Here is a 26,187-nt window from a genome sequence, read left to right as displayed (position 1 = left end):
CTAAAATATTAACATGCATTCATTTAAAATTTGCCATTATCTGTCAGTATGACTGATCCTTATCAGGCTTAGTATTACCTTTATTCATATAATCCAAATGAATTTAGAGAAAGATGTAAAGAAAACCTGCAGGAGTCACATAGATAGTTTACTTTATTTATTTATTTATTATTTTTTTAAGATAGTTTACTTTAAAAGGTAAAATTTAGTATATAGTATTCATCTGGTTTCACCTTTCATTTTCGTCTGAGCTTTACCTTCAGTAAATTTGTTTTAAATTCAGAACTAAATTAAAATTTAGAAACATATGCTTTTATATACATTCAGGAGATTCTTTTTTGGGTATGTTACGTAAATTTGGTCAGCTGTGAGCAAATAGATTGGATTGGATGGCCATCTTGCTTAACAAAAACATTTCTTTCTAATGCTTCAGCCTTCTAATTCTCAGCGTATGTGGATTTAACATAATATACACCATCACTGTTGAAATTAATTTACTGTTTCTAACACTCTTGTTCGGTGTTTACTAATGCCATTTTGTAGTATATTACATAAATTAAAATTCAGGCTTTCTCTGTTTCTGGAGCATGTTTTCTAGCCTTCCTAACATTGCTTTATTTATTAAGATTTTATCTACAGATGTTCCTTGAAATGTTTTTTCCTACTAGTGTTATTTTCAGATTTCAAAAAAATGTTTCTGGGTAACACCAAGTTTTGGAATGCATTTCTCAGCACAAGTGATATGAGGTCCTTGTGGATATTTTAGAACACATTCTGAAGTGTGAAGACTGTGTAGTTATTATAAACCTAAAATGTTGGTTTATGGAGTTGTTGGCATAACCGAATCTAATGATCTTTTTAAAAGCAAGTTAACTTTCTTTTGGGGTCTATGTACCATAGATTAGAATATTTAAAATATAGAGAGAAAGTTCTGGCTTCTGTTATGTAGCTGTGTAGTCATAGATAATTCTCTTTATTAAACTCAAACATGTACTGTATAATTAGATTTCCTTTGAAGTTGTTAACCTAACTCACTTAGATAATTAGAGATGGATGGGTTGTGATCCTCTAGCTGATGTATAGTGTATGACTACATTTATTTGTGATCTGTGGTTCACCGTTTATGAGTAGGGGGAAAGTAAAAGGGCCATTTGACTGATGGCTTCTGCATACAGACTGGCTCCACTTTGACCTTTTATGCTGCAAGTTTTTTGGATATAAATTCGATTTTTACAGGTTAAAAATAAAACCAGTTTGAATATGTATATGTTATGAGGTAAAATTATACTGATGTTAATTAGTGGTGACAGGAAAAGAAGTTTTTTAATAAATTAATTCATAAAACTTGTTGAGCATTTTTATAGATATTGATTGTTTTATCAGATTTTAGTTCCCAAAATATACTGTCACTGATGAGATACATAATTATATGACACGTGAAATAAGGTGTGTTCTTGTAGTGTGGATACCCTGGGTTCTGACATGAATGATTTTTGAAGATGTGGAAGATAGTGAAGGTGTAGTACCTTTCATAAGTTTTAAAATATTTCTTTTGGGAAATGATTCCGTCAGACAGTCGTTAAATTCTGAGATTGAATAATATTGAGTAAACATCGGGTATAAATGTGAGTCACACTTTAAAAACTTTTCTCTCCTGGAAAAAGCCATTAAATAGCTACTCTAAAAATACATTTGAAAAGAGTTCTCCATGTGCGTATAAGTGATTGATTTTTTTTTGAGACACGTTCTCAGCAGGTTAGTATTTTATAATTAATCAGTTCTTTGGAAACCAAACTCTTGACTTTCACTTCTTTAAAAACCTTTTCAGGATTTTAATGGATTAAACTGAACATAAGCTATTCTTTTAAAACAACCCTTTTGCAATGAAATAACAAAGCAGCTTTTAATTCCCTTCCTTTTTGCTAGCTCAAAAGCTTTAAAAATTTCTAGGTTGTTGATCTGTTATTTTTATGTTTTAAGATTAAAATTATGAGTTCTGAAGAAAACAGTAGCAGTGGTGGTCTGTGAACATTCTGAAATTAGATGAAGAATTTTATCTGTGCGAAAATAAACATTATTTTTTTCTGTTCCTACTCCCCAGAAGGTTAAACATAGTACAACAGTGGTAAAAGCGCTTGAATTTTCTTCTGAATTCTGTTTCTAAAACTGTATTTTAGCCAAAAATAGCTTTAAAACAGTATTGAGGCTTTAAAGCCAGTCTGCTAAGGCTGCTGTATTGAACCCCCTTCACCAGTTCCTCTGAAGTGTAAGGTCGTTGTCCTTCGTGGAGTAGCACAGCACTCAGAGCACTGTGACACCAGGAAAGCTTTCTGAGCTGTGTAGTACACAGGAAGGTGGGAATGTATTAGTTACAGCTCACCCCTACTGTCACCTCTCACAAAGATGTTCTTAGCTTAGAAAACCGTTCTCCAAAGTCTTAATTTTACTGCCTTCCTGTCAAATATAATTGAAAATTATTTGGAGATTTTAGACAGTGAACAAGAACACAATTTAAATGTATACCACATGAAGCACTGAAGAAAATAGAATGAAGTGAAATAATTCTTACTCTTTTCCAGAGTTATAATCTGGACTCATGAGCTGTGTGAATTCATGAAAAGAAGTGTTACTTTACTGAGGCAGTGTGAAGAAAACTAGAGCTCTGTGAGATTCTGCACCTAAGTCGTATTTTCTCATTTCCCCGCAATAGCCTTTGAAATGCAGTTTTATCCTCAGAATCCCAGAACATTGAGTTGGTGTACTGTGGCCTTGTAGTTAGTCAGCACTGCTTTAAGCAGCAGTTAACCACGCTAAGCATGAATAGTTGTTTAAAAGTTCTTTAAAAGTAAATATGTGTGTTATCTGTTAAAAAAAAGTGAATTTCAGAATAATACAATTTTCACATGTTAATTTAAAACAGGACCTACTAGGAGAGATGGGAGCTGAGCCAGCTTCATAGCACTTTCCCAGTCTAATTTACCTTGAAAGTGGAATATTTTATAAAAAGAAAATAAATCCACGTGAAATGTTGGGCTCACATTATTTTTCAGTGTGGGCAACCATTTCTTGTATCTTTAACTTTTTTCATTTGATAGAATTACAAGTTGAGGTACTCATGGGGATTCCCTCTTTTAGGCTGGTGGGATCCTTTTTTCTTTTAAGTCCCCAAGAATTCCCATTCCTCCATGGTTTAAATAATAAGTAGGTCCTTATATTATAAAGCATTCTGATGAAGAAAAAGAACTGGCAATAATGTTACTTGTAAGTAAGTTTTTTCTCTTGATAGGAATCTAAGAAAACTAAGTTTTATTTTGTATATGGCAAGCATTTTGCTCAAGAAATTCAATTGTACCTGGTATACAACAAAATGTAAGTATTCACTATTAGGTATTGGATTTTTCAGTGGTATGCTGTTGAAAATTTAACTCTGCCCCACAAGAGTTGACCATACTTTCGTGTCTCTTAATCTTAGTAAAATATGATAATTTTTGTGTGAAAAGTTATTCTGCTTTTGTTGCTCAACAAACCTGCAGTATAAACAATGATGATAAAATTAATATCTTTTTTCAGATCTCTTCTACAGAACTCATCTATGAGACTTCTTTTTTTCCTTAGAGACCTTCATTGTGATTTTAAATGATACAGGATAAAGAATTGAGGATAAATTGTTGTTTACTGATATTTTGGAAGTAGGAAAAATTATAAATGTATTGTTTACAAGGATTGGTCTATTCAGATTCTTTGTGCAAAATTTGACTTTTGAACTCTTTCTTCCCATTTTCTTGTTTTAATTCAAACCATGTACTCAACCCTCAATTCCTTGTTTTTAGGTGGTTAGCCAGCGTTTCCCTCAGAACAGCATCGGTGCAGTAGGAAGTGCCATGTTTCTCAGATTTATCAATCCTGCCATTGTCTCACCATATGAAGCAGGGATTTTAGATAAAAAGCCACCGGCTAGAATCGAAAGGGGCTTGAAGTTAATGTCAAAGGTGAAGAATCATTTTGATGATATAACTATTTAAAGTTTCTCTTCCATAAATTTTTAGTTTTTTTATTCACTGAACTCTGTCTTAATTTTTGAAATGCTCTGTGGTTTTCCCTTACATGCTTTTGTTTTATTTTAATTTCTTTATATGATAAAAAAATTCATGAGACTGATACTGATGGAACATCTTATCATTTGAGAATATTTTAGCAAATATCTTCTGAAGATGGTTTTCTGTGTAATCATTTTGGAAATTCCGAAATGGGAAACAAAAAGTATACTATATTATTTTTCAAAATGCATTAAATTTTTCATGTCTGTTTTTATATGTATAAATATATATGTGTTTATATAATTATATTTAGGAAAGCATAGAAACAGAATGATCAATAACTGATTTAAATCACCAATAGAAATTGTATCAGTGAGAAAATTAATATTTTTTTAGAGTTATATGGATGTGTAGATTTCATAAATAATCAGATCCTTTATAACCTTATTTTATTGTTTAGATACTTCAGAGTATTGCCAATCATGTCCTTTTCACAAAAGAAGAGCATATGCGGCCTTTTAATGATTTTGTGAAAAGCAACTTTGATGCAGCACGAAGGTGAGCAGCCTGCTACTTAGCCAGTTGCTGTGTTTGGATCAGATACTTTCAGTTTCACTTAAGTCCATGTACTTGATCTAGATGGAACCCCTTTGTAGGTTTTTTTCTCTTGAGGTCAAGAACATAGTTAATCTTATTTCACTATAAAAGACATTAAAGAAGTAAAGTGATATTCTTTGTAATTTGGTGATTTCCATATTTAAAAACCGAGAGATGTTTGACATAGCTACTAAAGTAAAGGATTTGAGTCTACCACAAGATGGAGGAGAGGTAGAAGGGAAAAGATTTCTTTCAGTAAATACTAAAACCAAACTGGTACAGATAATGCATTATAGTGTATAATCACAATTTTTTGATGTTAGAATATTTTTGATACTTTAATTTGGAAATGTATGTAAACTAAAAAGTTACTCTTTAAACCAAGTAAAGCAAATGCATAAGATTTTGTTCATTAGTAACTGGATAGCTGTTGGAAGTTTTGTGATTTTAGAAAACTTGAGTTCTGCTCGGTACCCATAACTAGCTAGTTGCTTCTTTTTATCTCTGAGTTGTTGATTTGGTAAAGTAGGTTTAATAGTGTACTTAACTATGAGTTGATTTTAGAGAAACAAATGAGATAACTTATGAGAAAGAATTCTACTTTTCATACAGTGTGAATCTAATTGATTTGACTTATAGTCTAAGCTATACTTCTACAACTCTTTTTTAAAAAATATATTTTTTTTAAATTTTATTTTTACTTTATTTTACTTTACAGTGCTGTATTGGTTTTGCCATACATTGACATGAATCCGCCACAGGTGTACATGAGTTCCCAGTCCTGAACCCCCCTCCCTACAACTCCTCTAATTTTTTATTATAGTTCATACTAACTTCTTTCTGATTGGAATTTAAAAGGTATATTATTGGACTGTAAATCATGCTGGAAAAAAAAATGAATGTCAGCATAGGATTCCCATTCTACGTCTATCCACAGAAAGATTGACTACCCATAGAAAGTTAAAAGAACAAAGGTTCTGATCCTGACTTTGACCTAACAGGCTGTATAACTTTGGAGAGGTCTTTTGTCTTGTCTGGGCCTCCATTTCTTTATCTGTAAAGTACTGATAGATTCTCATCTATCTACATTTTGTTGTCTGACTTCAGAGCCTACTTTGAAGCTGAAGCCAGGTATCAAATGGAAAACCAAGCTTCTCCTTGTCTCTTCTTGTTTTGTTTATAGTTACATGTGTGAATAAAACCTCCATATTTGTAATACCAGTAATTTCACAGTTACTTCACATAAATTTAATTCAAACATAGATATGAGTATATCTGGTTTTTGAAATTCTAATAACTTTGCATTTTTGAAGGTTTTTCCTTGATATAGCATCTGATTGTCCTACAAGTGATGCTGTGAATCACAGTCTTTCCTTCATCAGTGATGGCAATGTGCTTGCTTTACATCGTCTGCTATGGAATAATCAAGAGAAAATTGGCCAGTATCTTTCCAGCAATAGGTAAGATTTCTCAGTCATGGGGATATTGAAAACTCTCACTTTAAATTGATCAAAGTATTAGTCATGAATAATGCCTTTTACTTTGTATCTTCTTAGAATAAGAATTATGATTTTTAAAGAGTAATGTAGACCTTTAAAAATATGTAGGCAAAAGCTTAAGTCATATTAATTGATCAACAAACCTATGTAGGTATTGTAGACTTTTTAAAAAAATACTAAAGCTAAGAGGGAATTCTCTGGCAGTCTAGTGGTTATGAAAGACTCGGCACTTTCGTTGCTGGGGCCTGAGTTTGATCCCTTGTGGGGAAACTAAGAATCCAGCCAAGGAAACAAAAAATTAAACTGAGAAATCACGAATGAGCCTTTTGGATTTTTTTCTGGCTTGCAAACATAATATTACAACAAGCCACAGAGAAGTTTAAATTTACTAGGTCAAATGAGTCTTGGCATCTGAGTTTAAAGAGCAGCTTAATTCTTAGGAAGTTAATAATTAAAACATTGCTGCTGCTAAGTCAGTTCAGTCGTGTCCAACTCTGTGCAACCCCATAGACGGCAGCCCACCAGGCTCCCCTGTCCCTGGGATTCTCCAGGCAAGAACACTGGAGTGGGTTAAAACATTGCTATTTTATTGCAATTCTGTAGTAATCCCATTTGTGATACTCTGAAGTACATGCAAATGAAGTTTTATATAGGCAGTACTTAATAATTGAAAATTATTAATTTGGGAATTGTTTCATTAGCTGTTTTTAGTTAAAGTCTCTTGTAGCCTGAATTATTTGCTCTCCTTTCTATAATCGTTACATATGTTTACAGTGGCCCAGATTCTTATGTATGAATTCTCTTACAAAGGTCAAATGAGTACAGATTATTTTTAAATTCCAATAAAAATGGTTTGCTTATTCATAGGAAAAGTAGAAGACCATAAGGAGGGAGATGCTTCATCTGTGTGGCACTTAAAGTGGAACTTTTAAATGCAAACATTCTTTTATATGCATCTTTTTAAAATACAAACTTATATGACTTAAGTACATATTCATGTACTTTAATACCAGTTTTTTTTTCAATTTTTTTTTAAAAAGACACATTTCAAACATACAAAAAAGTATTGACTATAATATAACAGAAATCCATGTCTACTGCCTAGTTTTAACATTTTTTATTTTGTTGAATTACTTCAGATCTTTATAACATTTTATTTCTGGGAGAGAAAAAGATACTTCTCTCTTGTGTAACTGACAAGAAAAAGAAAAGTATGGGTATAACATAGGTACATATAAAACAGTTTTGTGTGTTTTAAAACTTTATAGCAATGATACAGTGAATATAGTCTCTTCATATAATATTCTATTTGAGATTTACCATTTATTTAACTTATCTTAGTATTTTATTGAATGGCTATATCACAGTTTATTTTCATACTTCCTAATTGATAGATATTTAGGGTTTCCTGGTTTTTGTTATTTTAAATGGTAATGTAATAAATATTCTTCACATTTGTCTCCTTGTGAATTACCCAAATGCATAATTGCTGAGTTCTGGGGTTTACACAGCCTCAACTTTGTTAGATATCGCCACATTATTTTTTATAGTGTACATACTGATTTATGCTTTGACAGTACTGTGAGAGTACAGTGTACACCTGTTCACCAAAATTGGCACTAGCAAATGTCATAATTTTTTTTTGTCAGTTTGATGTTTGTGAAATAGTATCTTGTTATCTTTAGTTTTAAATGTTTAATAGTTGTTGAAAATTCATATTTACCCTGGTTAAGCAGAAATCTGATATCAGGGACACTATGTCCACTTCCTAAACAGCGGTCTCTCCAAATGAGTTCTTTTCATCCTGAGAAAAACTGGATTAGAATGTTATTTTTACTTACTGGTTGCCTATTTAATGGTAATAGATTAAGAATACTAGAACATAATGAAATTTTATGTAAATTTTTTAGTTGAGGAATGGTCCTGTTTCTAAGATGTCTCAGTTATACTTAAAACCCCTGAGGTCTTTTGGGTGCTATTTACAAATGAGCAGGAACCACCACCAGACAGTAAAAAGAAAAGCAGCCAGTGACAATCGAAACGTGTTTTTCTATACCCTACTGTGTGTGGAAAATAGCTAGTGGAAGCGCCTGTAGGGCACAGGGAGCTCAGCTAGGTGCTCTGATGACCTCCAGAGGTGGGATGGGGAGGTTCAAGTGGGATATGTATACATCCTGCTGATTGACTTCGTTGTACAGCAGAAACTAACACAACATTTTAAAGCAATTATACTCCAATTAAAAAATAATAAAGAAATGTGTTCTGCTACATGTGAACTGCTACTTTTTTCCTAAGTAGTTTCCTATATCTAGGGATCACAAAGCTGTTGGAAGACGACCTTTTGATAAGATGGCAACACTTCTTGCATACCTGGGTCCTCCAGAGCACAAACCCGTGGCAGATACACACTGGTCCAGCCTTAACCTTACCAGTTCGAAATTTGAGGAATTTATGACTAGGTAAAGTACCACCTCGACATGATGATTTCTGTCTTTTTCATTGAGCTGCAAGCTTTACCTCCAGGCCGCTTGTTAGATGTGCTTGTATATTTCACAGAAGATTATTGGGAAAGATGTACTTCATAACCACATTGCCATGTTTTGGGGTCCCACTTTTCTCTTTACCCTGTATATTGTTGCAATATGCTTTGTTTCATGGTTGATTTTCTCGTAAAAAAATAATAACATCTTGTTGAATAATACTGTGTCATGTTATTTTGAGTTGTTTTTATACTTAAAAGGAAGGTAGATAACATTATTTTCATATTATAATTATTGGGAAAATAGAGTTCAAAGTGAGTAATTTGCCTAAGATTCCATCCTAAGTCATAGGTCCTTTGGTTCTAAGTGCTGAACTCTTTCTATCACATGATAAAATTTTTCAGAAGTCTCCTGGAAGTTAGTTGTACAACTTTTAGACTGAGGGTCAGAAATATGGTAATACTGCTATAAAATTTCTTTCTGTGAACATTTGTTTTGAATCTCATTGAGATTTGGATCCTCATCGTTAGACATTCACCTCTGTGTTGTTACTGTGAAGATAGTTTGCAGAATTCTTTAGTCTTTTAAAGTATCTTTCATAGTACTTTATACTTAGTCACTTAGTACTTCATAGTGAGTGTGGGTTAAGTGTTTTGTTCATAGTGTGTGCCAGAAGCAGAAAGGAAAGAACAGAATATGACATTCTAAAGTTTAATTCATACTAACGATTTTTATATAATGCTCCATGGATTGTGAGTACCTGTTATTAGTCATATTACATACAGATGATAGTTTTGTACACGACTCCAGTTTTTTGGTATTGTTAAAAGAATGTAGGAATATGTAACAATCTCCTTTCAAGCTTAGTTGTTATCTTTAGTTCTGTTACATTTTCCCATGTAACAGATATTTCAGTTCAGTTCAGTCACTCAGTTGTGTCAGACTTATTCCTATGTAATTAAAGGAATATTTTCAATGCAAAATTTTCATGTTACTTAGTTGAAAATTATATAAACATATAAAACTATGTTTTATTCAGCATTACTAAGGATGTCCTTGCCATTTTTCCATTTCTCAAACAAAACTTCTTTATTAGTCCTTTTAACCTAAGACCCCACCTTCCTACAAAACAATCCTCTGTGCTTTTGAACACTAAATGCTATAACATGTGTAAGATACTTAGAACAATATCTGGTGTATATATAAAGTGTTTCATAGGCATTAAACGATATTTTTGTTCTAAGTTTCCACTGATGCTCCCTGAGACTCATTTTTCTTTTAAAAAATGGAAGTAGCTTTATAATGTTGTCAACTATAAACTAATAATTGTTAAATTAGTCATAGAAATCGAAAAAGGGAAAATTTTTCAGTTATTTCATCTCTTAGAGATAATTCAGTTAACATTTAGCAGATAGCCTCCTAGTCATTTATCCATACATACGTGTACCTATTTCCCTTCTCAGATGCTATATGTTGTCTCCATTAATATTAAGCAAATGCTCACTTGGTAGCAGCAGTATGATGAACTGAGGTACTATAGTCTCTTCTCCCACCCTCAAGACACATAGGAATACTAGGTAAAAGAAAATGTATATTAAAAATATTTTTAAACACATACATAGCTAGAAGAGAATTTTGGAGCAAATTATTTAGTATGTGGGCTTTCCTGATAGCTCAGTTGGTGAAGAATCTGCCTGCAATGCAGGAGACCCCAGTTAGATTCCTGGGTCACAAAGATCCGCTGGAGAAGGGATAGGCTACCCACTCCAGTATTCTTGGGCTTCCCTTGTGGCTCAGCTGGTAAAGAAGACGCCTGCAATGCTGGAGACCTGGGTTCAGTCCCTGGGTTGGGAAGATCCCCTGGAGAAGGGAAAGGTTACCCACTCCAGTATTCTGGCCTGAAGAATTCCATGGACTTTTACACACAGAGATAAAGAAATGGAAAATATGAAAGACTTTGAGAGATGGAGGTTATAGAATGAGAAGTTCCAACATATCTAATAAATAGAGCTTAAAGAGTAGTGAAGAGGTAATATTTGAAGAGACAACAGAATTTTCCAGAGCTAGTAAATGACATAAATCTTCAGGTTAAAGACACTGTGTTAAGCAGAATATATAATAGTTAAACCATGCCCTTTTTTAAACTGTATTTAAATATATTTAAGTGTATAAGTATAAAAGTATAGGAAGCATCCGTACAAACAAAGCTAGTGGAGATGATGGAATTCCAGTTGAGCTGTTTCAAATCCTGAAAGATGATGCTGTGAAAATGCTGCACTCAACATGCCAGCAAATTTGGAAAACTCAGCAGTGGCCATAGGATTGGAAAAGGTCAGTTTTCATTCCAATCCCAAAGAAAGGCAATGCCAAAGAATGCTCCCACTATTGCACAATTGCACTCATCTCACACGCTAGTAAAGTAATGCGCAAAATTCTCCAAGCCATGCTTCAGCAATACTTGAACCGTGAACTTCCAGATGTTCAAGCTGGTTTTAGAAAAGGCAGAGGAACCAGAGATCAAATTGCCAACATCCTCTGGATCATGGAAAAAGCAAGAGAGTTCCAGAAAAACATCTATTTCTGCTTTATTGACTATGCCAAAGCCTTTGACTGTGTGGATCACAATAAACTGTGGAAAATTCTTCAAGAGATGGGAATACCAGACCACCTGACCTGCCTCTTGAGAAACCTGTATGCAGGTCAGGAAGCAACAGTTAGAACTGGACATGGAACAACAGACTGGTTCCAAATAGGAAAACGAGTACGTCAAGGCTGTATATTGTCACCCTGCTTATTTAACTTATATGCAGAGTACATCATGAGAAACGCTGGGCTGGAAGAAGCACAAGCTGGAATCAAGATTGCTGGGAGAAATATCAATAACCTCACATATGCAGATGACACCGCCCTTATGGCAGAAAGTGAAGAAGAACTAAAGAGCCTCTTGATGAAAGTGAAAGAGGAGAGTGAAAAAGTTGGCTTAAAACTCAACATTCAGAAAACTAAGATCATGGCATCTGATCCCATCACTTCATGGCAAATAGATGTGGAAACAGTGGCTGATTCTATTTTTCTGGGCTCCAAAATCACTGCAGATGGTGATTGCAGCCATGAAATTAAAAGACGCTTACTCCTTGGAAGGAAAGTTATGACCAACCTAGACAGCATATTAAAAAGCAAAGACATGACTTTGCCAACAAAGGTCCGTCTAGTCGAGGCTATGGTTTTTCCTGTGGTCATGTATGTATGTGAGAGTTGAACTATAAAGAAAGCTGAGTGAGTGCTGAAGAATTTATGCTTTTGAACTGTGGTGTTGGAGAAGAATCTTGAGAGTCCCTTGGACTGCAAGGAGATCCAACCAGTCCATCCTAAAGGAGATCAGTCTTAGGTGTTCATTGGCAGTACTAATGTTGAAGATAAAACTCCAATTCTTTGGCCACCTGATGCAAAGAGCTGACTCATTTGAAAAGACCCTGATGCTGGGAAAGATTGAGGGCAGGAGGAGAAGGGAATGACAGAGGATGAGATGGTTGGATGGCATCACTGACTCAATAGACATGGGTTTGGGTAGACTCCGGGAGTTGGTGATGGACAGGGAAGACTGGCATGCTACGGTTCATGGGGTCACAAAGAGACATGACTGAGCGACTGAACTGAACTGAAGTATAAAAGTGATACTCAGAATCAGGGAGATTAGAATGGCCTTTTAATAAATTGTATTGGTACAACTGTACCAGTAAGTAACCATCTGGAAAAAGATACACTATTTGTGAGGATAAACTCCCATAAAAAAGAATATATGGACTTTTCTCACTCATTCAAAATCGGTAAACCAGGGAAAGGAAAGGTTCATAAACTGAACTCTTAAAAAACAAATCAATAAAATTCAAAAACTTCTGTCTAGAAAGAAAAATGGTTAAAAACAATTCTATGATTAATATCCCTGTCTAGTAGTTTTCTTAATGTTATCCTAATGGTTCAAATAATCAGTTCAGTTGCTCAGTTGTATCAGACTCTCTGCAACCCCATGGACTGCAGCACGCCAGGCCTCCCTGTCCATCACCAACTCCCGGAGTTTATTCAAACTCATGTTCATTGAGTCAGTGATGCCATTCTCCCATCTCATCCTCTGTTGTCCCCTTCTCCTCCTGCCTTCAATCTTTCCGAGCATCAGGGTCTTTTCAAATGAGTCAGTTCTTCACATCAGGTGGCCAAAGTATTGGAAGCTTCTGCTTCAGCATCAGTCCTTCCAGTGAATATTCAGGACTGATTTCCTTTAGGATGGACTGGTTTGATTCTCCTTGCAGTCAAGGGTTCAAATAATAGTTCCTTGAAACTTTTAGTGCTTGTTACCACACTGCCCTTCAGAAAGTATGTTGCTTTTAAGATATTTTGCCATTTTGTATATTTTATCATTGTTCTAATTGTGGACTTTTGTAGATATCAATGAACAATATAAAGTCTGTGAGTTACTGTGCTCTTTTTTCTTTCAGGCATCAAGTACATGAAAAAGAAGAGTTCAAGGCTTTGAAAACATTAAGTATTTTCTACCAAGCTGGGACTTCCAAAGCTGGGAATCCTATATTTTATTATGTCGCACGGAGGTAAGAAGCACTGTTTTCGTTTCTCTTACTGGAGTTTTTAAAATGGTAGAGAATGTAGAGAGACAGCAAGTTTGGTTTCTCCTGTTTGACTTTACCAGAGTTGGAGACAAGTTTTCCTGGGAGAATGTAGCTGGTAAACAGCCATCTTGTCCCCATATGGTGCTCCATCTATTATAAATTGCTTTTCATAGTACCTGCTTCATATTTGCTTCCCTGTATTACATCAGTGTTTTTATGCCACCTACAGTGAATTAATGACAAAGAGTAAAAAAAAAATCACAGTCTTTTGTTTTCTGGTGTATTCTGTTTGAATAATATCTGCAATATGATACTGAGAAACCTTTTTGTAATGGAAATAAAACAAAGAATCTGAGAACTTTTAATAATAGGCCTGGTAAGGCAACATCAGGGTGATTTAACAAATAATTCAGAGACGATGTGGGAAATGTCTATAAAGATATGGCACAAGTGACAGCCTGAAAAATTGATTGTGTTTATTTGTGCTGTCTTCAGCAAAAGCTAGTTCCCAGGAAACCTTTCTTGAAATGTTCCTCCTTCAAAATAGGCCTAATGCTCATGTTACTTTCCCTGCCATTGTCTTCTCTTTCTTGCCTTATTCTGCATTCCATTGGAGAACTTGTCTGTGGTATTATTTGGTCAGTTTTCCTTCTTCCCATTTAGTGTGATATAAACTCTTGGTAATTGAACCTTAGGAACAATGTTATATAATAGACCACTGGCTTTGGAGTCTCAGGGGCTATGTTTTCTCTTAGTTCTGTTATTCCACTAGGCTGTAGAAATTAATCTTTCTGAGTTTCCTGAATTTAATATAAGTTGAGGAATTATATCAGTAGACTTTTAATGATCATGAATGGCAAAAAAAAATTGGCAGTGTATAAGAAACAAATGGGGGTTGAGGAGAAGTGGCAGTGGAGTGATGAAAGGAAGGTGGGAGGTGGGAAACTGATTTAATGGGATAATGCAGACAGTGTTAAACCAAGAAGTCCCAAGAACTGGATGTTAGGGAATCAAGAGGGGATAGAAACTTGGATTTATCCTTAGCCTTCCTCTTCAGCAGTTCTGAGGAACGTCTCTTCACCTTCCCGTTAGTCTTCTTTCCAACTTTTACCTCAGATGCTGTTTCTCAGTTGCCTAAGATTTTAATTTTCTTTTGCAATTGAGATGAACCATCCTTGTATACCAATCCCAATCTTTAACACCACCAGTGTATTTTGATTTTCCCTATTTTGTCTAAGTCATTAAAAGTGAAACATTGGTGAGAGAGGTAGGTAGACATGTGTCCTCCTCCCCCTTTAAATTCTTGTTACTTTACAAGTTTCAGAGATTTCTGGAAAACCTTAAAGCTGGTTTTTTTCTCCAGGATCAGAGTGTAAGATTATATTCCTTCTCTGTGGTGGTCTGCAAAGTATACAAGGCCAAAGGAAAGTAGCTTGGCCCTGATGCAGACACCTGTGAGATTAAATCAGTGGGATATCCTAGAGACCCATGTAATAGGTTGACTTGAGTGTGCTGAGGGTTCCCAGCTCTGCTCCTTCTTAGACAAGTTAGTTTTTATGACTCTGTTTCTTCATATGTTAAAGAAGGGGAGTTGCTTAGAAAAACTATCCTGCCTACGTCTCCCATAAAGTATTTTGTGACCTATAAAGTTCTCCAAGCATACAGAGTATGTTTAAGGTTTTCTTTTTTGTTTGTTTGTTTTGGGCTGTGACTCTGCCAGCTTCAGACTTTGTACATTTCAGTCTCTTATTTAGACTAACGAGAGTGCCTCCTGGCTTCATTGTCACCTGGTATGAAGCCTCAGGTCAGGACAGTTGAGCACATGATCACTCAGAGTGGAACGACCCGCTCTACTGTGGAGGAGCACAAGAGCAGGAGAAGGTGGTAGAGGCCTTGTCTCTATTCAGTGAACTTTGTCAGAGCACACTTAGGTTTGACTTTCTGATATTCCTTTGTTTTTGTGGCTTAGACTACCAAGTATTAGTTTATGTCTTTTGAACGATGGATTCCAGCCTCCTTACAGATAGTCCACAGACCTTTTAGACTTGAAATGTCCAAAACTTAATTCAATGTATATTCAAATCAACTTCGTCTTTGCACCATATTCTCTTTCTCAACAGCATCACCATCCCTTCTCAGTCCAGAAACCCTAATCATTTAAAACTCTTCCCTCTTTCATTTATCCTCCTCATTATCAATCACCATGTCTTGATTTTAGTTGTGTCATCTAGGCTAGGCAAATCAATAAAGCTGTTTTAGTCAGGGCTCAGTTTTTACAGAGAAATCATTCTCACTTTCTCAAGAAGGTGGGCCTCAGGAAAACCATGAGTTAGAACAGGTGCAGACGGCACCTAGGTGTCCATCAGTCCTGGAACTGACTTGTTGCCTCTTTCTTGGCTTCACATTCAGCTGTGTCTCATGATTTTTCTCTTTCTGTATCTCTTCAGCATTAGCCCTAGCTAGTCAGTCCTTCATTACCTCAGTACTTCACAGTTCAAATTCCACAAAGAGAACATGGTTCAGCTACAGATACCTGTTTGGCAAAACCGTTAATGCTGTGTCCTGGCCAGCCAGTGGATTCCTGGCTGCCCCTAAGTCAGTAGTCATGTGATTTGAAATAACCTCCTAGTGCTATTCGGAAAAGGCAGTGGCGCCCCACTCCAGTGCTCTTGCCTGGAAAATCCCATGGACGGAGGAGCCTGGAAGGCTGCAGTCCGTGGGGTCGCTGAGGGTTGGACACGACTGAGTGACTTCACTTTCACTTTTCACTTTCATGCATTGGAGAAGGAAATGGCAACCCACTCCAGTGTTCTTGCCTGGAGAATCCCAGGGACAGGGGAGCCTGGTGGGCTGCCGTCTATGGGGTTGCACAGTCGGACATGACTGAATTGACTTAGCAGCTATTCGTTTATCAAGGGATGTCCTAAGGTATGTGTTTTTTATTTTTCTTAATTGGTTCTTAATGCCTTAATTTTAGGTACTTTGGAAATGTCTTTTGAATTCATTTTCCCCCACTGCCATTACTGAGACTCTCTTATTAGCTCTAACCTGTATTAATGCAGCATTATTCTCCTACTCCCTAAACCCCGCATAACTACTTCCAGGTCATCTTAACATTGCTTCTGGCGGCAGTTCCAGTTCAAATCTAATCCCGTCTATTTGTTAAGTAGCACCACTGAGTCCCTGAATAAAGTCCAGATTCATGTCAAGTCAGGCATGATGGTTGCGTCATAATTTTGACCTAATTTAGTTTTTAGTCTTTTCCTTCTGTTCTCTCTTGTATACCTTTGAACCTGACCTGTAATAAAGTCCCATAAATACAAGGACAGTTCTTGTTGCTGTTCAGTCACCCAGTCATGTCTGACTCTTCGCGACCCCATGGACTGCAGCACATCAGGCCTCCCTGTCCCTCACCATCTCCCGGAGTTTGCCCAAGTTCATGTCCATTGTTGCAGCATTATTTATAGTGGCAAATATATATATATAATATATAGCTTTGTATCAAAAGGAAATTGTTGAATAAATAATGATACATCTGTATTATGGAATAATGTGTTTTGTGTTAAGTCTGTTTTTGCTTGTTACGTGCAACAGAAATGAAATTTATACTTGTGTAAACCAGAAAGCATATCAGTTGGTAGATGTACCCAAGGAGATCAAGAGATGGACTGGCTTCTTGGATGACTGTATGTAGAGCTTTGAACAATGTCATCTGGAGAACATCTGTCTTCTCTGTGTCTTGACTCTACTTTCTTTGTGTTGATTTTATTCCCAGGCAGCTCTTCCTAAGCTATGCCCAGGGGTGGCTTGTGAACAGCTTAACAACCCAGTGAAAAACGCTTCTTTCCCAGTAGTAACAGCAAAAGTACTAGTCTTATTGGCCTGAGTCACCTGCCAATTCCTGAGGCATTCACTACGGCAAGGGGGATGGAATTTCTTGGTATCTAGGTCTGAGTCATACACCCATCCCTGGAGCTCGCTGTTGAAGGTAGCTTAAACTGCATAAACTGAAAGGCGTGAGGGGAGGGGATGGGAGCAGGCTTTCCCAAAGGGAAATTGGACTGCCAGTATCAGAATGAGGAAAAGTAGATTCTGAGCTGGCAAAAGTAACAGAAAGTCCTCTAATGCAGCTTTTCAAATGTCCAGAAAGATGACTCTTGACATTTATCATGCACAATGAACAGAAACACGGGTGTGTGTATGTGCAGGCATGTGATATGCACAGACTGACAGGCCTGTGAACGTGCACGCTAAACTGTTCACAGTGGTGTTCTCAGGGGCATGACTGGAGCACACAGAGGGTCAGCTACAGAAGTTCTATTATATATCTCTGTTGTTTGACTTGTTGCCAGGAACATTTTTGTCAGAATAATTAAAACTATAAAACCTAAAAGTGCAATGAAGAGTTTTCCTCTTAGGTATATTGTGATACCTGGAAGTTGCTTTTTGAGTGTCAGTAGTAATAATGATTGGAGAAGGCAGTGGCAACCCACTCCAGTACTCTTGCCTGGAAACTCCCATGGATGGAGGAGCCTGGTAGGCTGCAGTCCGTGGAGTCATGAAGAGTCAGACACGACCGAGTGACTTGACTTTCGCTTTTCACTTTCATGCATTGGAGAAGGAATTGGCACCCCACTCCAGCATTCCTGCCTGGAGAATCCCAAAGACAGAGGAGCCTGGTAGGCTGCCGTCTTCGGGGTTGCACAGAGTCAGACATGACTGAAGCGACTTAGCAGCAGCAGTAATAATGACAACGGCTAAAATTTACTGAGTGCTTTCTCGGCAGACTGTGCATATTGTATACTTTTTCACTTAACCCTTAAATAACCTGCTGAGGTATTATTACTGCCAATGACTGACTTATTTATAAACTGAAATTTAGAGACGCTGTTAGTCATTCACAAACCTAGCTATCAAACAAACATATATCTCCAGGCCCTACATGGGCTGCTAAATCAGAATTTCAGGGTAGAGCCTAGTCTATCTAATAGACACCCCAAGTGATTCATTTGAAGTAGGTTTATTACCAGTTTGTTTGGGAGTTTCCACTGGGTTGGGAATTAAGCTCAAGGTGGCACAACTAGTAAGAATCAGAGTTGTTCACACATGGTTATTATCACTGTTAAAATTAAATACTAGCTTTTTAGCTTAAATAAATCTTTGTAGACCAGCATGAAAATCTCACCAGTACTTATGGGGTATATTTCTGTAAGGAAGAATTATGAATTCTAGGCATCAGATTGACAAATGACCATTTGCAGTAAAAGACAGAAGTATACAGAGTAAGATAACTTTGTCATTGGAGCAGCTGAGTCTGTACTCCAAATGTTAGCAGAATTGGAGTCTTTTTTATTGTTAACAGTGTATTACTATTACACATTTATGGAATATGGTGACAGGTGTATTGTTTTATAGAGCACTATAGTTTATCCTTTTGTCTATTTAATAAAAAATAAATGCAGAATAACACATGCCACTCCTCAACCCCTATCCACAATCCCCTGTCGTTTTCACACACACACACACACGCATGCACACCCACACAGAAGCATACTTTGGTTAAATGTCACCAACATAATTTCTTCTCTTACACCTTTAATGTAAAACCCCAAGTTGCAACTCAGTTTTGCAAACATTTAAAAGGCAAACAGAGTATTTTGCCTTCTTTTTAGCATTTATAAAGAAGGAAACCATCATATTAAGGCAATGATTAAACTTACACAATTAAAATTTGCAAACAACCAAATTAAACTAGGATAGTGATGATTTACTCAGAAGGAAGGTGAAATAAATTTGATTTTCCTACTGTGCTTGTTGCCATTCAGCAGATATAATGAACTGAGATAACAATGCAGACAGTCCAGGTCCACTTCAGCCTAAGTGTACAAAAAACAACAAAAATATGACATAGAAAAGAACGTGAGTGCTGTCCATTGGATTCAATTTGGTGCCACCATTTTTCGTATTCTTGGTTGCAGTTACACCTTTTGTGCTCATGGTTGTGGCTGCACTTTTCGTATTCTTGTTTGTGGCTGTACTTTTCGTATTCTTGTTTGTGGCTGCACTTTTTTTATTCTTGGTTGTGGCTGCACTTTTCGTACTCGTGGTTGTGGCTGCACTTTTCATATTCTTGGTTGTGGCTGCGCTTTTCGTACTCGTAGTTCTGGCTGCACTTTTCATATTCTTGGTTGTGGCTGCACTTTTCATATTCATGGTTGTGGCTGCACTACTCATGGTTGTGGCTGCACTTTTCATATTCATGGTTGTGACTACACTTTCTGTATTCATGGTTGTGGCTGTCGTTGAGGTCACTTCTGTATTCTTTGTTGCCTTGGGATTCAGAGATATTTGGAGGTTTGGAGTTGTGTTGGAATTTGTGGTTGTCTTAGAACTTAGGCTGGTAACCATTGATGCTGCTTTGGTTTTCCACAAAGTGACATCAGAAAACAGTAGGAGCAGAGTGAATAATAACTTGAACATCATTTTCCTGTTTCAAAATAATTATAGAAAATTAATCTAACACTTGGATCATAAACAAATATAAGAACTTACATTTTTAAAAGTGATGGTGAGAAAGGAAGAGGGCATGAAGAAAAGCTTATCTCAGTACCAGGAAAATGCCAACCTTGGTTTAACACACAGTTTTTAAGATAAAAGGAAATTCAGAAATGATCAATATCAACTCTTTGATTTTACAGATGGGCTCAGAAAAAGGGCATAATTTGCCTGAGGATGCATATCTGAAAATGACCAGAACTGGAACTTGAGTCTGAGTCTTAGTCTAGTGTTCTTTAGTAGACGGGGACTATGAAGACATACTATAGACATACACAAAAAGTTTACTAGTAAACTATTTTGAAAGTAAGGCTAATTTTTTTTTATCCTGTCTTCAAATCTAATGGTTTGCCGTGATTGAGAAAAAGCAGCTAGCCCATGTTGAACATAGTTAACTGTTCTTTTTTAACTTAAAGCTCAAACTTTGAAATCTAATATATGCTAAATTTACATTTGGTTCTAATGTGTAACTGAGAAAATTTCAATTTAATATTACCTTTTGATGTTTTTTTTCTTTGAAGAGTAGGCTTCAGGCTTTCTGCAGTGTCCTATGGGGAATCTAATTTCTTACTCACTGTGTGCTATTTAAATAGAATTAGTGAGTAAGTCACGTGTTATAAACTTGACCTGGTATTTGCGCTTTGGAAATAACCTATTGAGTGCTTTCCAAACTGGTGCAAACAGACTGTGGCAGAGATGGAGAAATGCAAATAAAGTCTTTCTAAAATCTAGTCACTTATATAAAGAACCCTGTGAATACCACTTTGTTATTCCTCTTACCCATGTTTTGCATTAGCGAATGTCTTCATTTGATTGAACTAACTACAGGAATATACTCTTTGCCTACTGTGATTATCATGACTTAAAATTGAGTAAGTATATTAGAGACAGATTTTTTTCTTAAAATATATTGTATATATGTTTAGAGGGTAGTTTTTGGCTAGGATTATATTGGAAGTTTTCAAAATAATTCAAGAATATAGCTTTCTAGAGGTTCTAGAGTTCTAGTAAATAATTATTCTATTAGAAAAGAGGTTAAACTTTATTAATATAAAACTAAATAGAAAAGAATTGCATGTGAAAGTGATACTTTTCATATTGAGTTTGCAGAGGTTTTTTTTTTTAGTACATTAAATAGCTCACATTGAAGCACATGGAGTAAATAAATTCTTCAAAGGAATTTCATCTTTTGGTCACTGCTTTTGCTTAATGAGTGGCACACAGGGAAGTTGGGTTGTACTGTGCTAATGTTTTCATCACATTAGCTGGCTCTTTTTAAAACTTGCAGGGTTGTGAACAATTGTGTTGACATACAAGGAAATTGCTTCATAAATGGCAGAAGTACAAGTCAGTACATGTTTCTGTCCTGTTTTACTTTGCTGTGAAGGTTTCTTTTTCCTCCTGAATAAATAGAACCAGTGCTTGCTAAATCTTATTTATATTAAGTATGTAGAGTATAGTATAAAGATTATAAATCTTATTTATATTAGGTACCTAGTATAAAGAGTATAAATCTTATTTATATTAGGTACAAACCTCTATTAAATTGAAAGTTTGTATGATCAGACCTAAAAAGTAAACATAAAAAGCCTCTTAGCAACCAGAGTAGGTATTATAAATCAGAGCACTAAGATAATGCACATGTAAGTTTTTTAAAATATAAATTTATTTATTTTAATTGGAGGTTAATAAGTTTTTATTGATGCTTCAAACACCTCAATCTCAACTTACTTAAAATTTTATCTTTTTTTAAGTTTATTTATTTTAATTGGAAGCTAATTACTTTACAATATTGTATTGGTTTTGCCATACATCAACATGAATCCGCCACAGGTATACGCGTGTTCCCCATCCTGAACCCTACTCCCACCTCCCTCCCCGTACCATCCCTCTGGGTCATCCCAGTGCACCAGCCCCAAGCATCCTGTATTCTGCATCAAACCTGGACTGGCGATTTGTTTCTTATATGATATTATACATGTTTCAATGCCATTCTCCCAAATCATCCCACCCTCTCCCTCTCCCACAGAGTCCAAAAGACTGTTCTATACATCTGTGTCTCTTTTGCTGTCTCGCATACAGAGTTATCATTACCGTCTTTCTAAATTCCATATATATGTGTTAGTATACTGTATTGGTATCCTGTTCTTATACACATTTCAACTGCATCATTACCTTTAATTTCTTATTTTCTTCTTATTGATCTTAAGCTGCTTAAGTCTTTGATGATAATTAAGTAAAATTAAAATTTCTGAACTCTGCAGCATTTAAATGCTTCCCCCCAAAAAAGAAATCATTTGCCATTATTCATGCCTTTAAATACCCCCACTTCTTTATCTTTGTGCAGTCTCTCCCATCTGCCCAGAGTGTTTTCTCATTCAAAATTGCACTCTTCCTTCAGTGTCTAACTCTGATGGCAGCATCTTTTTATGTGAAGTGAAGTCTCTCAGTCATGTCTGACTCTTTGGGACCCCATAGACTGTAACCTACCAGGCTTCTCTGTCCATGGGATTTTCCAGGCAGGAGTACTGGAGTGGGTTGCCATTTCCTTCTCCAGGGGATCTTCCTGACCCAGGGTTCGAACCCAGGTCTCCTGCCTTGCAGGCAGACGCTTTATCCTCTGAGCCACCAGGGAAGCCCTTTTTATGTGAGCCTTTCTTAATTCTATACTTCCAAATCAGACATTTTAGGACTTGGTATGTCTAGCGCATATATCAGACTCTTCCTTACTCTGTTGTATCCTCTGGCTTCCTTGTGATCAGGTACAACCTCTTCTTTGTATCTTGTGGCGCAGGGAGTACTTGCACAGAATAGTGTACAACAAACACTGGAATTTATTGAAATATCTCATCTTTGTTTCTTCATGGGGGAGGCTGATATGTCTATTATTTTAGACATTTGGTCATTTACAGCTTTCCCTCCACCATAAGCATAAATTTGCAACTCAGAGGCCTGAGTTTAAGTCCTTTCTCTACTTTCTGGCTTCTCTTTTGAGAGAATTTCTTACTTGTATGATGTAGGTCAAAAGTGCATTCACATCCTTTACCTGTGTAAAGTAACAGAAATTCAACCAAGGAAATTTTAAAGATCTAATTGGTTTTATTGAACAGTTCATGAATTGGACAGCATCCTGTCTAATAAATAGAGAGGAGCTCCAGAGGACTATGGAAAGAGAAAGTTTTTTAAAGTCAAGACAAGGAAATCATAAAAAATTATTTCAAGCTTAAGTAACTTACGTAGGGGATGAAAAGCATCTGTGTGGCAGATTATCTCATCTTCCTTTTGGGGATGGAAATGATTATCTCATTGGTACTGACCAGAAGATTCCACTGGTTAGGATTCCATTCCTGGAGAAGGTTGTAGCTGCAGTTAGATTTGGTACTAAGTCTTGATTTTAACACAAGTGGCTCCATTTTGGGCTGCTTGTTTCTGTTTTCCCCCAATATTGTGTAGTAACAAGTGACTTTTAAGTGTGGACAGTTGTTTCAAAAAGATATTTGGAAGCTTCCTGAGAAAGTATGTATGCACATGTGCAAAAACAGACTATTGTTATGTTAGATTTAAATGTGAGTATCTTAGAATTGTACATAAGTACTTCTACAGTAGAATATCAGTCTCTTCGCTGTTGGAATCTAATACAAGAAAAAGAACACATTTCTCCTTAGTTGCAAAATACATGTTTGGAGAAGTGTCTGTCTCCCAATATTCCCTCCTTCTCTTTATTAAATAGAAAGCTAAACATCAGTCTTCATTTCTGCCTGTTTGTAACCGCATGCATCTGATTAATCACTAAGTCTTGTTGATTCTGCTTCAAAAAAATTGTACTTTATCCTTACATTGTTGTACTTTATCCTTTCACTGTGTGGATCACAACAAACTGTGGAAAATTCTTAAAGAGATGGGAATACCAGACCACCTAAACTGCCTCCTGAGAAATCTGTATGCAGGTCAAGAAGCAACAGTTAGAACCAGACATGGAACAACGGACTGGTTCCAAATTGGGAAAGGAGTACATCAAGGCTGTCTATTGTCACCCTGCTTGTTTAACTTATATGCAGAGTATATCTTGCGAAATGCCAGGCTGGATGAAGCACAAACCGAAATCAAGATTGCCAGGAGAAATATCAATAATCTCAGATACACAATGACACCACCTTTATGGCAGAAAGTGAAGAACTAAAGATCCTCTTGATGAAAGTGAAAGAGGAGAGTGAAAAAGCTGGCTTAAAACTCAACATTCAAAACACAAAGATCATGGTATCCAGTCCCATCACTTCATGCCAAACAGGTGGGGAAATAATGGACACAGTGACAGACTTTATTTTTCTGGGCTCCAAAATCACTGCAGATGTTGACTGCAGCCATGAAATTAAAAGACGCTTGCTCCTTGGAAGAAAAGCTATGACCAACCTAGACAGCATATTCAAAAGCAGAGACTTTACTTTGCCAACAAAAGTCCATTGAGTCAAATTATGGTTTTTCCAGTAGTCATGTATGAATGTGAGATTTGGACCATATAAAGAAAGCTGAGCACCAAAGAATTGATGTTTTTGAACTGTGGTGTTGGAGAAGACTCTTGAGAGTCCTTTGGACTGCAAGGAGATCAAACCAGTCCATCCAAAAGGAAATCAGTCCTGAATATTCATTGGAAGGACTGATGCTGAAACTGAAACTCCAGTCCTTTGGCCACCTGATGTGAACTGACTCATTGAAAAAGACCCTGAATGCTGGGAAAGATTGAAGGCAGGAAGAAAAGGGGCGACAGAGGATGAGATGGTTGGATGGCATCACCGACTCGATGGACATGAGTTTGAGCAAGCTCTGGGAGTTGGTGATGGACAGGGGAGCCTGGTGTGCTGCAGTGCATGGGGTTGCAAAGAGTCGGACACGACTGAACGACTGAACTGAACTGATGTTTATCTTACAGACTGAGTGGGTAGCTTTATCAATTATCCAAGCGGAGGTTAGCAAGCTTATTTATCAATAGACCAGGTAGTAAATATTTTAGGCTTTACAAGCCTAAAGCTTTTCTTTTTTTCTTGTTTTTGTTTTGTTTTGATTTTGGTTTTTTAACCAAAAAGAACCATTCTTTCCTTGCAGGTCATACAGAAACAGGCTGCAAGTAGCCTGTCATTGGACACTAGTTTGCTGCACTCTAATCTAGGCTGTTGACAATATAATATAAATATTACATATAGGTAATCATTCAGTGATAGTGTTAAGGCTAATTTCCAATTTTAATTATGGATACACATGACTATACTTTAAAGGAAAAAGACTTGATTTAATAATAGTGATTAGAGTTGGAGTCCTGAATGAGCCAGACGATTTCTCAAGTGGTTTTGTTTTCTGTGATCCTTAGTTTATAGAAGTATAGTGGCCTCGGGCGTTAGGAAACAAGGCTTTGGTTTACTCAACAAGAGGATGTAGTGACTGATACATAATGAATAATTTGGTAGTTATGACTTGATAGTACTTAAAAAGAAGCAATTAATGGCTGCAGTCCATCTATTGCTATGAAAACAGTTATATTTTTAATCAACTAGGCTCACCTCTTTTAATGTAAATATATAAGCCTTGAAAGGAAATAATCCTGAGATATGTTTATGAGGTTTGATATTATGAAACAACATGTAAAAATTCTAAAACAAGCAACTAAAGGTAAATGTATGCAAATGAATATTGTTCCCTTCAGAAGAGTCACTGTTGTAGGTGAGGTACTTACTTTAAACCCTGATGCTTTTGAGCACACATTTTAAGAGAAGTACATTTTTGGAAGTGTAGTATGTTCTGTGTAAATGTAGTAGGAAAATCTTCATTCTTGAAAGTTTTTGGTAAAGCAAAATGTCATTTAGTAATATTTTTGCTTAAAATGATTTTTTTCTTGTGTTACATATAAACTGGCTTGTAGTAATATTTGAAAGAAAGGCCCCCAAAGGTGTTTTCACAAATAACAGCCTCATTGGAATAAGAGCTTAAAGACTCAAACATGACTACTTTGAAGAAAAATATAAAGAAATTTAGATATGTGTTGTTTATATTTAGAATTAAAATCAGTTTATCGTATCATCATAGTTAATGTAGGAAGATGTTTTACTAGTTTCAGGTGACTCCTTCATTCTTTGATTACTTTTATTATGTTTTAAAGAGGCTTTAGCCTTTACAGTGCATGTCTAAGTTCATATTTAATGTCCTACAGCTTTCTAAAAAAAATTTAATATCAGGGCAAGAGACTCATAACACATTATCAAAGTATACTTTGTTAAGCAAGAAAGATTTCCAATTGTAGAAAAGCCATACCATGAAAAAGAATACTAGAGCCTGTATATAGATGAAATTATTTTTGAACATGTATCAGCTTTCTTTAATTATTTGTTATTGGCATGAGGAAATACAA

General features: G+C 36.1%; 1 protein-coding gene and 1 long non-coding RNA gene across 11 annotated transcripts in view; one reads left to right on the top strand and one right to left on the bottom strand.

Annotated features, from left to right (window-relative positions):
- NF1 (neurofibromin 1) overlaps positions 1-26,187 on the top strand; it is a 254,089-nt gene that overhangs the window by 144,822 nt on the left and 83,080 nt on the right. For all 10 annotated transcript variants that reach the window (XM_069602902.1, XM_069602905.1, XM_069602904.1 and 7 more), the window contains 5 exons: positions 3,831-3,989; positions 4,498-4,595; positions 5,948-6,094; positions 8,446-8,592; positions 13,107-13,217. In XM_069602902.1, coding sequence (XP_069459003.1) covers positions 3,831-3,989; positions 4,498-4,595; positions 5,948-6,094; positions 8,446-8,592; positions 13,107-13,217 — 662 coding nt within the window. The remainder of the gene's footprint in view (positions 1-3,830; positions 3,990-4,497; positions 4,596-5,947; positions 6,095-8,445; positions 8,593-13,106; positions 13,218-26,187) is intronic.
- On the bottom strand, positions 18,814-20,394 carry LOC138447263 (uncharacterized). Its single transcript, XR_011259756.1, has 2 exons — positions 20,287-20,394; positions 18,814-19,722 (listed from the first exon to the last, which is right to left on the bottom strand). It is a non-coding gene; the product is annotated as an uncharacterized lncRNA (long non-coding RNA).

The sequence above is a fragment of the Ovis canadensis genome, chromosome 11, assembly GCF_042477335.2.
Source record: "Ovis canadensis isolate MfBH-ARS-UI-01 breed Bighorn chromosome 11, ARS-UI_OviCan_v2, whole genome shotgun sequence".
NCBI lineage: Eukaryota > Metazoa > Chordata > Mammalia > Artiodactyla > Bovidae > Ovis > Ovis canadensis.
Note: the sequence above shows the minus strand (reverse complement) of the source record. Positions and strands in the feature narration are given on the sequence as shown.